The sequence below is a fragment of the Camelus dromedarius genome, chromosome 5 (genome assembly GCF_036321535.1).
Source record: "Camelus dromedarius isolate mCamDro1 chromosome 5, mCamDro1.pat, whole genome shotgun sequence".
Classification (NCBI taxonomy): Eukaryota; Metazoa; Chordata; class Mammalia; order Artiodactyla; family Camelidae; genus Camelus; species Camelus dromedarius.
In genome coordinates this window covers 47723778-47739106 of record NC_087440.1, presented here as the reverse complement: position 1 = coordinate 47739106, position 15329 = coordinate 47723778, and the positions used below count along the sequence as shown (strand labels likewise).

Sequence of the window (15329 nt, the reverse complement as noted above, 5' to 3'; positions counted from 1 at the left end):
ATTTAGTGCTGTAATCTGTATATATTATAGTATTGCTGTTAAAGTGCTATAGTTATCTCTGTTATTATACTTAACAGCATATTATAAATGATTATAATATCAGTCTCCTTCACTATACTGTAATAGTCTCAAGAGCAAGGACCATCCATTGTGTATCTTCAAGTACAGACTTTTATGAAATTAATACTGTAACTTAGTTTTGTGTTCAGTGCGGGTTTTTAGAGTAATTTCATTGAAATCTGCCTACCAGACTTTAGAGTCTTTTCTCTACACATTAGCAAGCTTAAAATTTCATGTTGAATTAAATCCAAAGCTTAATAGTATTTTTTTATATCTTATTTCTTCTAAGTGAAAAGAAATGAAAGTCAAGAACATTTGTAAGTGTTTAAAGAAGTAGAGAGGAAGCAGTAATACTTATACTACCAAGTTCGTACAAGTTAGGTTCAAGTATGCAGAACAGGCTGAATCTTTATTCAAATTACTTAATAAAATGGATAAAAATATTCAGAATAAAAATGGTTTGTTCAAAATTAGGAAGTTCAGAATCTTCACATTTCCACTTAAACATTTGAATCAGATTTATATGAGGAATTAGAAGAAAACACTTCCTTCATAATGTGAAGATATATGATTCCATTGAGAAATCGTACAGAAACTTTACTGACTACTTTTTAATGACACTTTTCCATGAACTATATTTTAGAGGCTTTTTTTTCCCCCAGCATTTAGCATTACCCATCAGTCTTTCATTTTGTCATTCATCTTGTAAAATGGCATATAGTGTATATAGGTTGTTGGAGTATTTCACTGTGACAATTGGTGTGATGATTTACAATTCATATATATTTATAATTATAACTGTATAATTTAAAGTTGGAAATTAAATTAGTTTGGCTTCTGGTTTCTTAAGTTTCAAATTTGAGAATTTCTTTCATTTTAATTTATTTTCTTAACACAGTATAATAAAGATTCCTAAGTTCTCTTTCAGTTGTTATCCCATGATGCTTCATGGAGATTTGGGAGATTCAGCAAAAATGTATCTCTTTGCCTACCATCAGGGATGAATATGGGGCTATGCAGATGGAGTTCCATATTCTCCTAATTCTCTTCCTCAACTAGGATAGCTTCTATTCCATATATTACATAACCAGTAAGAGATTAGCAAACCTAGTAGTTTTCTTATGTCTCCTAAATATTTTACTTCCAAAGAGTTGATTTAACAAATATTTAACATAGACTAACTCCAGGGAAAAAAATCCAAAAATGAAGACAAAGTTCTTACCATTAAGAACTTTTTTCAGTCTAGTTGAAAGATAAGACAAGTGTGTAATTATAATGCAGGGCACACTGTCAAAATGACATTATTTGGAAGTATTCTGGAAATTTGAAGGAGAGTTTTCAGTCAGTTAAGGGAATCAGGACAAAGTTTGTGGTTAGGTAGGTTAGAGAACAGAACTGAAGCATGTAAGGAATGAAGGAAACTTTCCAAGTAGAGTGAATGACAGTAATGAAAATTGAGAAACAGTCATCTAACAGACATAGAATATCATTCAGATTTGAGCACAGTGAGAGATTAGAACTATATTGAAAGCCAGCCAGAGGAATTATGTACACAAAGTTGATGTGAGAGGTCATGGACAGATTGATATAGAAATCAGTATATGTTGAAACAGCAGTGATCTGAACAGATGAGTACTTCAGGAAGATTAATTTGATAGTAATGTGTAAAGTGGAGTTTGTGGAGAAAAAGTGTATATTTTATTTGTGAAAATATTTTTCCTATACTCTTGTTTGTTGCTAATTTGAAATTTTGATGTTTGGTTTTGCCCTATGAAATTATAGCAAGAACTGAAGAATCCAGAGTATCGGCTGATATCCTAACATCAAGGGAACAGTTTTTCTCAGACAAAGAAAGAAAATATATGGCTGTTGACCGGAAGGAACTTTATATTTTAGTAACGCCACTTAAATCTCAAAAAATTATAGAGCAAAAATGCATGAATTACAATCTGTCCTCTGGCACCATTAAAGCAGTAACAGACTTTGCAGTGTCAAAGCATCAAAACAAAAATAAGTCAGACTTAAATGAAACTACAAGTCTAATCACTAAGCCCACAAAGACTGTAGAAAAGACATTTGAGTATAGCGTGGGTCATAAAAGTAAAAACAAGGGAAATTGCAGTGAATGTGATTTACTCACTGTGAATGAGAAAATAAAAATATCTAGTCCTAAAACTGAACAAATGGTCATCTCTGACTCTAAGAAAAACACGAAGTTATCAAAACTGAAAGAAGTCAAAAATCAGGTAACTGTGTCATTTTATAAGCATCACTCCTCACCAGATTTGTCTAATGAAGACAGTGAAAAAGAAAAGGAGTTTGGAGGGAAAGCTGAGGTGGTTAAGAAAACCAGAGCAAGAAATACCAAAGAAACAGTGGCTCACCTGAGAAAAAACACAAGAAACACAAGGAAAATCTCAGAGATTTCTGAATCTGAAACTGAAGAAAGTGAATATGAATTTCAGATGAAACAAAAGAAGGCTAGATGTTCTGCTAAAGAAAATCTTCAGAAACCCAGTATTAGGAATGAGCTTCCAATTATTGAGTTGGTGGGATCTGGTAAGACGAACAGGCATTCCTTAGAATGTTTACCTGGTTTAATTCAGGATGAGGAATGGAATGAGAAAGAATTACAGAAACTTCATTGGTAAGTAGTTAGATTTGACTCTGAACTATCTAGAGTGGCCACAAAGCAGTTTACAACATAAAAACTCCCAATAAGGGACTGACTTAATGGCTTCTAATCATTGATATGGAAGATGTCATCCAAAAACATGGAGAGAAATTACAATTTATACAGAGAATGGAGGCAGAGTACAGATAACTAGGTATTTTGTACCCATCTCTACAGCCTGCCTGTGAGGAAAACGAAATGACGTTTTCTCTTCATTCCCGTTTAATATTTCAAGACTTTATTTCAGCCCTTCCCTCACCCCCAAAGAAAAGTAGTTATGTAAGGGGACAGATATGTTATTTATCTTGATTGTGGTAGTCATTTCACAATGTGTATGTATATCAAATGATCATATACTCTTTAAATATATACAATTTTATTTGTCAATCATACTTCAGTAAAGCAGTGGTAAAGTATTTCAATACAGACAAATGCAGCTCTCTCACTTAGCTTCACATTTTAAGAAATAGTTTATGATTACATTTACTATTATAAAACCTTAAATTTGAATCCAGATTTGTAGATTATTTAATATAGTTTTTTCCTCCTCATTTAAAGAGGAGAAAATTGTCTCAAAACTTAGGTGATTTGTCCAGGGTTTTATAATAGTGCTGCTTGATAAATCATGTGTGGTAAGAATTGGATTTGGCTACACAGACTTGACAAGCAATTTCAGAAGTGTGATATAGTTAGTACTGGAAGGCAGATCACAACTGAGCAATGAAGAGTGAATGGGAGAGTAAAGACAATGTAGATGGACAACACAAGAAATCTGGCAGGGACGGGGAACAGAAAAATGCATAGGTCATAGAAGTGAGTGTGAAGATAAGGGAAGATGTATGTTCAGTTGCTTACTTGTTTGTAAGATGACTCATGCCAGAATATGTGATGATGTAAGTGATCTAGTAGAAAGAAAGAAAGATGTGATTGCTAGAAGAGAGAAGAATAACCAGGAACGTCCCACACTCAGTATTCCACTCTCTTTTGTACCCCTCAACTTTATAACATTTAGAATTGATTTTCAAACCTGCCTTCTTGAAATACTAAGGAATTCCTAAGACATCTTTGTGCCACTGTACTCTTTCTTTTTCAATTTCCTAAGTTTTCCTTCTCTGTCTTATTTTCAGAGAAGGTAATCTTACTCTCCAAAGTTCTTGGCTTTGGCTCCTTGCTTTCATGCAATAGTGTATTTCTCAGTGATATTTTCCTTCCAGAGCTCTACTTTTCCTTCTTGTACAGAGATTCCCAAATCTGTAGGTCTGGTGCTGAATTCTTGTACTTAGTTTTGTATTTCCCTTTGCCTGCTGGACATCTCTACATAAATCTCACCTACAGTTCTAACTTGGTATGTCTAAACCAAACTAATTTTCCCCTGCCTGTCCACTTTGCCTGACATTTCCTGTTTCTGAAGAATGTAATTCTTTCAGTCAACTAGGTTTAAACTATTTATTATTATTGATTTTTAAATCTAATTTTTTTTAAAAGTCAAGAAGCTACCAGCCATATAACAGAGATATTGCAGATTTGGTTCCAGACCACCGGAATAAGGCAGCTATCTCAACAGAGCAAGTCACAGTAGTTTTTTGGCTTCTCAGTGCCTATATGCTGTGTTTACACTATACTATAGTCTATTAAGTATGCAATAGCATTATGTCTCAAAAACAATGTATACCTCTTAGTTTAAAAATGTTAACCATCACCTGAGCCTTCAGCAAATTGTAATCTTTTTGCTCGTGGAGGGTCTTGCCTTGATATTGATGGCTGCTAACTGATCAGGGTGGTGGTTGATGAAGGTTAGAGTGGCTGTGACAATTTCTTAAAGTAAGACAACAACGAAGTTTGCCAGTCGATTGACTCTTCCTTTCATGAACAATTTCTCTGTAGTACGCAATGCTGTTTGATAGCATTTTACCCACAGTAGGTCTTCTTTCAAAACTGGAGTCAATCCTTTCAAACCCTGCCACTGCTGTATCAACTAAGTTTATATATTATTCTAAATTCTTTATTGTTATTTCAGCATCTTTACAGCATCTTCACCAGGAGCAGATTTCATCTCACGAAACCACTTTATTTGCAACTGCTTATCCATTCAAGTTTTATCATGAGATTGCAGCAATTCAGTAACATCTTCAGGCTCCACTTCTAATGTTAGTTCTTTTGCTATTTCCACCACGTCTACAGTCACTTCCTCCACTGAAGTCTTTAAGTCCTCCAAGTCATTCATGTGGTTTGGAATCAGCTTCTTCCAAACTCTTGTGAACATTGAATTTTGACCTCTTCCCATGAATCACATGTTCTTAATGGCATCTGGAATGGTGAATCTTTTCCAGGTTTCCAGTTTACTTTGCCCAGATCCATCAGAGAAACCACTATATGTGGCAGCTCTAGCCTTAGGAAATGTATTTCTTAAATAATAAGACTTGAAGATCAGAATTACTCCCTGTTCCATGAGCTGCAGAATGGATGTTGTGTTATCAGGCATGAAAACAACATAAATCTTGTATGTCTCCATCAGAGCTCTTGGGTGACCAGGTTCATTGTCAATATTTTGAAAGGAGTCTTTCTGAGCATCAAGCCTCCACACTGGGCTTAAAATATTCAGTAAACCATGTTGTGAACGGTTATGTGCTGTCTTCTAGGCTTTGTTCCACTTTCAGAGCGTTGGCAGAGTAGATTTAGTATCATTCTTAAAGGCCCCTCAGATTTTCAGAATGGTAAATGAGCATTGGCTTCAACTTCAAGTTTCTAGCTGCATGAGCCCCTATCAAGAGTCAGACGCCTGTCCTTTGAAGCCTTGAAGCCAGCCATTGACTTCTCTCTTAACTGGAAGCCCTCTGTGGCATCTTGTTCTGATAGAAGACTGTTTCTACATTGAAATTCTGTTGTGTAGTGTATCCACCTTCATTTGTGATCCTCTGGGTAATGTACTTACTTAGCTTCTACAGTGGCACTTTTTGTTTCACCTTACACTTTTACATTACAGAGAGTGCTGTGTCCTTAAACCTCATGAACCAACCTTTACTAGCTTCAAACTTTTCTTCTGCAGCTTCCTCACCTCTCTCAGCCTTCACAGAATTGCAGAGAGTAGGGCCTTGCTCTAGGTTAGTCTTTGACTTAAAGGAATGTTGTAACTGATTTGATCTATCCAGATTGCTAAACTTTCTCCATATCAGCAATAAGGCTGTGTCGCTTCCTTATCATTTGTATACTCACTGGAGTAGCACTTTTAATTTCCTTCAAGAACTTTTTTCTCTTGCATTCACAACTTGGCTAACTGGTGCAAGAAGCCTAGCTTTCAGCCTTTGTCACCTTTCAGCATGCCTTCTTCACTAAGCTTAATCATTTCTAGCTTTTGATTTAAAGTGAGAGACTTGCAACTCTTTCTTTCACTTGAACACTTAGAGGCCATTGTAGAGTTATTAATTGGCCTAATTTCAATATTGTTGTATCTCGGGAAGTAGGGAGGCCCAAGGAGAGAAAGAGTCGGGAATGGCTAGTCAGTGGAGCAAGCAGAACACACAACATTTATCAATTAAGTTTGCTGTCTTATATGGGTGCAGTTCATCACACCCCAAAATAATACAAGAGGAACATTACAAATCACCATAACATAATGAAAAAGTTTGAAATGTTGTGAGAATTACCAAAATGTGACAGAAACATGAAATGAGCAAATATGATTGGAAAATGGTACCAACAGACTTGCTCAACACAGGGTTGCCACAAACCTTCAATTTCTAAAAATCACAATAAATCTAAGGGCAGTAAAATGAGATATGCCTGTACAAGTTCTTCCACAGGGTCATTTCGTCTGCAGCCGTTTTCTGACACTGCTGTTTTTCAGAACTTCAGTGCCTTTTACCTGAACTGTCACAGTAGCCTTGTATTTGTACTTTGTTCTCATCTGAGTAATCTGTTTTGTACAACTCCAGATTAGTCTTAATGTATAGTTGTGGTTCTGATAGATCAAAAACCTTCATTGCGTTCTCACTCATCTTCAAATTACACACAGATTTTTATGCCTTGCATTGAGATTTGACCTCAGTTATCCTTTCCAACTGTTATCCTCCATTATTTCCTTTAGTAAAGATTCTCAACCTTTGCTATATATTCAGATCATCTAAGGAGATTTTTTTAAAGCCTGAACTGCTGAGAGGCCAGTTTCCAGTAAGATGAGTGAGCATACTCCACTCTGTTTCTTCTTTGCAGCTATAAAATCCAGACAGAATGCTTGGAACAGCTTTTAGTTGACTCAGGAAGTTAAATAGTAGCAGGTCAATTGGGGAAGACCAGAATTTTAAGAACCACCAAACTAGAAGTGAATTTCCAGTTATTCCTCTGATATCCCCAGGCTAGACTCAAGGCCCCAGTGGATCCTGGGGAGTAGACATTGAGGCAAGACAAAGAGAGTTCAAAGAGAAGCCCTTAAGTTCTGGCTTGAGCAGGAAAGGGGGTTATTAACACTCAGAAACAGTAGAGGAAGCCCCCCCAGCTCTTTTTCTTTTCTCCTTTCTCTTATAACCCAGTACCCTTACAGTCCAACAGGATGAACATCACAGCAGCAGCTGAGCCCCACACATACCTAAAACTGAAAGTGGGGAACCTTCCTCTCCAGTTGGAATAGAGGTCTCAAGAGGGTGGGGGCAAACCATTTTTCTTTTTTTTCTCTTTTTGTCCTCTCTGCATGGCACTGAAGAAAGATGCAACTGTACAAAATGTGCAGCAGAGCTGGGTAACTAAAACCCCAAGTTTCTTCCAAAGAACCAAAAATGGGAACGCCAGGGAACCAAAAATTGCAGAGTGGGAGAAGCTAGGGAAAGCAACACTGTAAAGTTGTTTATGAACTTTTGGGCTCACCCTTGAGTTACACATGTGTGGATCTGATCCTGAACAGCATACCCGAGACTTTGAGAACTGAACTAAAGGAGATCACCCAGTTTCCAGGCCAGCCACCTAGTATTCCATGTGCAGGGTATCATAATAGCACTGAAAAGCTTTAAAAACAGAACTGACATTGAAACTGCAACCACAGAAGACTGACTGGAATTTATAGCTCAGGTTACAACCAGGTTGGTTGCATGCTAAAACAAAAACATTAATATTATCCATAGGATATAAACAAGACCCCCAGCTTTATAATTCAAAATGCCTACGAAATAATCCAGAATTATTCAGCATACGAACAAAACCTCAAAGTACATGAATCAAAATCTCACAGAGCTAAAAGGAAAGTACTGAACTGAAGAGTTAAATCCACAGTTATAGTTGGAGACTTCAGTGTTCTCTTGGTAATTGATAGAACTACTAGACAGAAAATTAGGATATAGAAGAACTGAACAACCATCTGACATGTATAGAATAGTCCACCCAACAGTAGGGAAAAAACGTTATTTCCAAGGGTAGGTGGATCATTCACTAACATTTACTAGATTGTAATTTTTTAATTCTTATTTTTTATTGAAGTGTAATTAATTTACAGTGTTTGTTAGTTTCACATGTACAGCAGTGATCCAGTTATACATAAATTTTTTTTCACCTAGGTCATGAATCTTAAGAAATTTGAAGATAACTGAAGTTATACAAAAGGTGTTCTCTGACCATAATTGAATCAAACTATAAATCAATAAAAGAAAGAACAAAAAATTCCAAGAGGTTGAAAATTAAATAAAACACCTGTAAATAACCCATGGGTCAAGGAGGAGGTCTCAAGGGAAAAGATTCTGAACTGAGCAAAAGAAAACATATCAAAGTTTGCAGTGTGAGCCCAGAAACTCATAAAGAGTGTGATAGGGTGGTTTCACATAGGTTATTTCTCTTCCTGATGTCCATAGCACTTTTTGCATAGATGAAATTGTGGTATGATCTTATGATGAATAGACTATTGAGTAATAAAGGAAGGACTATTGATACTTGTAACCACTTGAATGAGTTTCAAAGGTATTATGCTGAGTGAAAAAAAACCCAGCCCAAAAGATTACATATTTTAAGATTCCATTTACATGATGTTCTGGAAAAAAAACTGAAAAGAAAGAAAACAGATCAGGGATTGCCAGTGGTTATAGTGGTGGACCACAAAGGGGTAGCACTAGGAGTTTTTTTCAGTGTGATGGAACCGTTCCATATTCTTAACTATATAATCTGTTAAGATTCATAGAACCATATCTAAAAAGACAATTTTACTGTGAACTTAAAATGTTTAAAAAGTGCCTAGACTGCATACTGTTAAAATATTCAGATATTGCAGGCTTGAATTTAGGTTATGCTTCTCTAGTTTTTTCACAGTTCTGACCTGTAGGCATGTCTTTGACGTTTACCATACTATAAATATGAACTATTTGCCATTCCCTAACCATATATCCTCATCATTTTTTTTGCCAATATTTTTGCCTCATTTTCACCTGTTACATTTTTATCCATCCTTCAAATTTTATCTCACATGTCACCTCCTCTCTGTAACCTTTCCTTGTCATCACCTATTCCTGCTTTCCATTTGGTTAGCTGTAATGCCTCTTCCTTAGAAACAGCATAAAGCAATTCAGTGCTGACTATGCAGCAAAATAATCACTTGAGGAGCTTTTGGAAAATGGAAAGGATTGCCACCCCAGAACTACTGAATTACATCTTCAGGGATGGAGTCAATTAATCTGTTTGCTTACTTTACTTGCTTGCTTGCATTTCTTCTTTAAGTTCCTTAAAAGATTCTTGGTTGCAGCAGCTGTTTTGTACCCCTCATCATGCTTGTAACCTAGTAGAGTAGATAGATATTTAGCAGATAATCCCAGTAAGAAATTTATGATAAAATTTATCAAGGAAATCTGACTTAGTTTAGGCTGATACTAGAACTAAGATTTGAAGAATAAATAAGAAGCATTTAAGCCAATGATTCATGATAAGTTCATTTTAAATTAAAAGTGTATGTAAAAGAGCATATTTAGAAATACTAAAAGGCCGAAATGGGTACAGCAAGTGAGGAATGAACAGTACAGGATGAGACTAGACAGGCAAGGAACAACATGGGTCGTATTAAATAGCATTTTGGTTTTTATGCCAAGAATGATGAAGTGATTTTTAAGTAGAACTGGCACGATAGTATTACATTTGCCTTTTTAAATTATCTGGGATTAACTAGAGATGTTTTAATTACAGGCTAATTTCTTATTAAAAGCAGTAAGTATTTTTATTATGACAAAAGAGTCCTTTTAGGCTGTCTAGACTTAGATGTTAGCTGTGTAATAGGGAAGCTTGAGCCCCCTCCCTATGGTTCTCCACCTTAGAACACATGTGGAAGGATTAATATGCAAGAGTAAAACATTTGTAAACAAGTGTTCAATTCCCATAAATATTTGTTCTCCTTTTATGCATGGAGTGAGTGGTATGCTATAGTTAGGTTATTACACCTGTTCACAAAATCTGATTCTTAAATTTTCAGGAATTTTACAAATTGAATGTTTAAGAGTCATTAAAATGTAAATTATATAAACTTAAAAGTAATTAAATTTATTAGGACCAAAGTAAAACTCTAAACTCATCATTTCCTAATTTTACTACATAGTATTATTTGTGCCCTTGAGCTTCTTTACATATATCATATCTGTGTGGTGGAAATTCTATATAATTGTGTGCTATTGCACATTTCTCACTCCACATTCAGTGATGGCATGTTGGTAGCAGCCACAATAGGAGTATTTATAATATGGAAATTGACAAAACAGTACAAATCAGGACTTCTTAACGCCAGACAGTTGCTTGTTAAAAATATACCAGCATAACACTGGTATATAGGTTAGTTGGTGAGTTAAACAGATCTTTTCCAGCAGGACTATCAGCCTAACCACAATATATAAAATCTCTTTGGGAGAGGTAGATAGTAATATGTATACAAGGTTCTATATAATTATTTACAATGCACTTTTAGAATGTAACTCATTTGTTAAATTTGGGGACTACCTTATACTGATCTGGTTTTTTTTCTATTTCAGTTTTCATTTCCCTCAAGTAATATATAAAATATGAGTTCTATAAATTATAATAGAATGGAAGCAAGCATAACACTTATTACTAAGAGTTTATAGGATACACAGGAACTAAGAGCTCATCTTCCGATATACTCAGCACCAGTAAGATTTGAGCAAAGTGTAGAAAAGTGAGTCATGTCAGAGTCCCTGAAAAGATCTAATCATTGATTGGACTAATCATTGGTTGGACCTAGGAAAAAATGTTAAAAAACTGGGAATGATTTTTCAGGTTTAACAGAATACAGCAAAATAGAAGGCATCTACTAGATATGTAAACTTACATCTTCATATTTTAGCATGAGTTGAAGAGTTAACTTATTGAGTGGAGGGAATACTATCTTCTTCCCAAATAGTTACCTAGAATTATTTTGGTAAAATTCCTTGAGCTCAGTAAATCTCCTTGATTTGGGGGTATACCTTCAGGAGGTTATTTTTTATTGATTTGAATTTCTTGTTCTTTACCTGGTTTTGGTCTCCCATAGTGCTTTTGCATCTCTTCCAAAGCACAAACCTGGCTTCTGGTCAAATGTAGCTATGGCTGTGGGTTCTCGATCTGCCAATGAATGCCAGAGGAAATACATGGAAGATCCCCGAAGGAAAGGATCCCAGAAACATGTCACGAAGAAAAAGCCAGTCAACCGCAAAGGTCAAAATGGTAACTTGTAGTAAAGGTTTTTCCTAGTTCTCGGTATTGATTTCTGATCACTCACTAGATGTATTTTGTATTTATCCATGTTTCTTACTATAGGTTTGGTTTTTCTTTTCTTTTTTTTAAAACAATTTTAAAGCTAGAAAGAACTCCAAAGACCATCTGTTTAATTTTTACATCTGACCTAGATACTTACTTCCATCAGGAGTAGCCTAGCAGCCTCGTGCTTTGAGTTTGTTCTACGAAATCTGCAGTTGGATACAAAGATTTCAAAATCTGGATTATTGTTCTAAGGGTCTAACTTAATTTGAGGCCACTTGGGTAGAGCTCCCCAGTAATTCATAAAACAACTCTGAATCAGTTCAGTTTTTGTAGTCGCCAGGAATACACATTCCCGGCTAGGGTTTATGCCAGAGGAGTCCTATACCAGGCTTTAGGGAATACTGAGTATCCCTTTGCTAATTCAGTAAGGTTTGTATTTTAGCAGATCCATAAATTAGGCATTCAGCGAGGGGGTATGGGAGGTAACCTTTCTCACAGGTAAAGAACTTTTTCAGCCTCACCATGCCTAATTTTAATATAATTTTTTCCTGAGTACTTTTGCAGTCTAATCATATTGGACAGATCCCAGTGTAGAAAAAATCATTTGTTATACTGGAGACTTGGAAATGTTAATAACAGAGGCTGAGTTTATTTGATGTGAATACACAATTTAGATTTTGCAAAGGCTGTTAACTTTATAGAGCAGTTACTATAAATGATCAAATTCTTATCAAAATGTTTTGCTGACTCTTAAGGCAAGATCAATGATGCTGATAAGAAGCAAACTATTAAGATAACTGCCAAAGTAGGAACTCTTAAAAGGAAGCAGCAGATGAGGGATTTTCTGGAACAGTTGCCAAAAGATGACCATGATGATTTTTTCAGTACAACACCTTTGCAACATCAAAGAGTATTGGTAAGATCCTTAAATGGATGTACTGTTTTCTTTGTTGACTTTTCTATCTTTCATTATTGTGTATGGCTACTGTTCATCCCTAATATTTAGGCGAAGGATTGATAGCCTCCACAGACATGCCAAGGTATAATTAATATAGGAAGCATTCTCATCAGTGGCCAGTCCACCCTTCAAATGGGTTCAAAAGTAATGGTTGTAGAAACAAATAGAAAACTAAGAAATAGGCCAAACATATATATTTAAAATTCATACGCAGTGAGTCAAACTTTTTTTTAAAAAGTAATAAGAAAAGTTTGTTACCTACTGTATAGTAAATTGGGAGGAGGGATTAAGTGGCCGTAGAAGACTGACAGATTTGAATGTATAAAATAATTTTTGTAGAATGAAAAATCATGAAACTAGAAACTTAGGTGATTGGGATAAACTGTTTCCGACAAAGACAATATTTACAATATGATGAACTCAATTCAAGTGTTACTGGAATAATAAAAAGTATTAAGATCACAGTAAAAAAAAATAGTGGGCAAGAAAAAATTCAAAAGGCTGAACGAACACTTGGGGAAGTGGTGATTTTAGTTAGCGATCAAAGGAAAACAAAGTAAATTATATGTACACCTTCTAAATTATAGAATCTTTTTAAAAAGTAAGTTGAAATATCCACTATCAAAAAGCAATGGAGATGTTGATACAGTCATATATCACTGGGTACATAACTGAATCTTAACCATTTGGAAAGCATTGTGGAATATGACACCCATAAAGATTAAATCTACTCAGAGTTTATCCTAAGAAATTCAAAAGAAGCCAAAAATCTTTGCAAAAAACAAAAAAATACACATATTCATTGTAGGTTTATCCTCACAGCAAAAAACTAGAAGCAATATATGAATCCAATAAGGATATACTTCATAAACACAGTGAAATACAGTACAAATATTAAGTGCAAATTTGAGACTTTCTAGAATCTAAATATAAATGTTAAGAATATTAAGATTAAAGTAATGCAAAAATGGATGGATACAGACAACTGGACTAGTACATGTTAAAACAGAATTGTTTTAGGAGCTGGACTTAAGGGTAATTTTTTCATCTAACCATTTCACACTGTTGTTAAATCAGCTCCAATTTTAAAAGGCTACACAGTGCTTTAAGACTTTATTAACATTATCTCGGCTCCCTTTTTGCCTACGCAAGTTATAAAGGGAGGTATTTTAAGGGAGCCATCTGAGGCTTTTACTGTATTCTCTGAACAACCATGGTCCTTTAGACATTGCACCCTTTATGTTAATACCCCATCATTTCAGGTTCTTTATGTTTTGGTCTAAATGCAATAGTAGCAGCATATTAAAAGCAAAGATAATCAAACAAATAGGAAGCAGTGAAGTAGTTCATTTTCTGTGGTGTAAGTGTACTTTTTCTAAGGCTTTAATATAAAGGTAAGTAAAATCTTACTTAAGGATTGAATTGTTTATTAGAAATAATATGCACACAAAAATTTAATACTGCTTGAGTATCTATTAAGTACGAAGCATAATAGTAAATCAATTACAGTTTTGTTTTGTTCTGTCTACACAGAGGTCAGCAAAAAAATCTGGCATTTCACCTTTTTTGGTAAACAATATTCTATTGCAACACAGGCACGTTGGCTATGACGGCTTTCATGCTTCACAAGCAGAGTTGAGTGGTTGGGACAGAGACTGTACGGACCACAAAACCTAAAGTATTTTCTATCTGATCCTATACAGAAAACATTTGCTGACCCCTGGTCTACACAACACCAGAAATGTGTGTTATTATCTCCATTTTACACAGAAACAAAGTTTTTTAGAGGCCAAGGCTCTGTGCTCTACCTACTAATATTTTTAGTTACCTAGTTGGGAAATTATAAGAAGGAAAACAGCTTATAATCTGCCCCCCCAAAAACAATTTGTGATAATGAAAAATCCCATTTTAGGAGTGTCTGTCTGCTAGTAATATATAGTTGTTTTCTAGCTGCCAAGTTTCCAGGACAGTCAAGAGGAAGATGATATTCTGCCAGACATGGACAGAAATCCAGCAACTCCGTCATCGGTTATCTTTCCACTGGCAAAAACTCCTCAGTGTCAGCATGTCAGTCCTGGTATGCTAGCCTCTATAAACAGGTAAATATTTGTACTTATGATACTGTAATTCTCTGCATCAGCGTTTAACATTACATGAGTTGAAGAGAGTAGATGTCAGTAATGAGTAGAGTTATCATTATTTAAAAAAAAAAATCAAGAAAGAATAATTCCTAGAAGTCAAGAATAGACAGTTTCAGCAAGTAGGAGTGTTATTCAATAGTGTCAGTACACAACTCACACTTTACATTAGGAAATTCCAAATTGATCAAAGTTTTGCATGTAAAAAACTATAAAACATACTTAAAAGGAACTTGGGAAAATTATGTTATAGTCTTATAATAGTGAATGGCTTTCCAACTCTGATGCAAGACCCAGGAGCCATTAACAAAAAGAATGATAAAGTCAACCATATAGAAAATAAAGTTTTATTACCTGGTACCAACCACCATAAACAATCAAAAGACAAATGACAATCTGAGAAAAGAATATATGGAACTCATCACAGGAAAAAGGCTAATTTCCCTGATACAACACTCCAGCAAATGAACAAGAAAAGGAGAGCCATTCTCATGTGTTACTAGTTGGAAGGTAAATTAATTAGTACAATCTCTGCAGGCAGTAATTTGATGTTATCAAAATTATAAAAGCATTGACCTAGGAATCCTACTTCTAGAACTGTGAATGTACAACTGATTCATTGCAGTATTGTTTATAATGGCAAAAGACTGGAAACAACTGAAATGTCCATCAACTAGGGACTAATCAAATAAATTCTGCTACATTACGTAGCCATAGAAATTAATGAAGAAATTCTTTATGTACTTAACGGTAATGTCTAAGATATATTAAAGGAAAAGAGATGCAGTTAATT

The 15329-nt window shown here is 35.0% G+C and overlaps 1 protein-coding gene across 2 annotated transcripts in view; it reads left to right on the top strand.

Moving 5' to 3' along the window:
• The window catches only part of MIS18BP1 (MIS18 binding protein 1), a 39980-nt gene that overhangs the window by 20198 nt on the left and 4453 nt on the right, over window positions 1-15329 (top strand). For both annotated transcript variants that reach the window (XM_031453664.2, XM_031453663.2), the window contains exons 9-12: window positions 1843-2707; window positions 11232-11404; window positions 12196-12356; window positions 14349-14497. In XM_031453664.2, coding sequence (XP_031309524.1) covers window positions 1843-2707; window positions 11232-11404; window positions 12196-12356; window positions 14349-14497 — 1348 coding nt within the window. The remainder of the gene's footprint in view (window positions 1-1842; window positions 2708-11231; window positions 11405-12195; window positions 12357-14348; window positions 14498-15329) is intronic.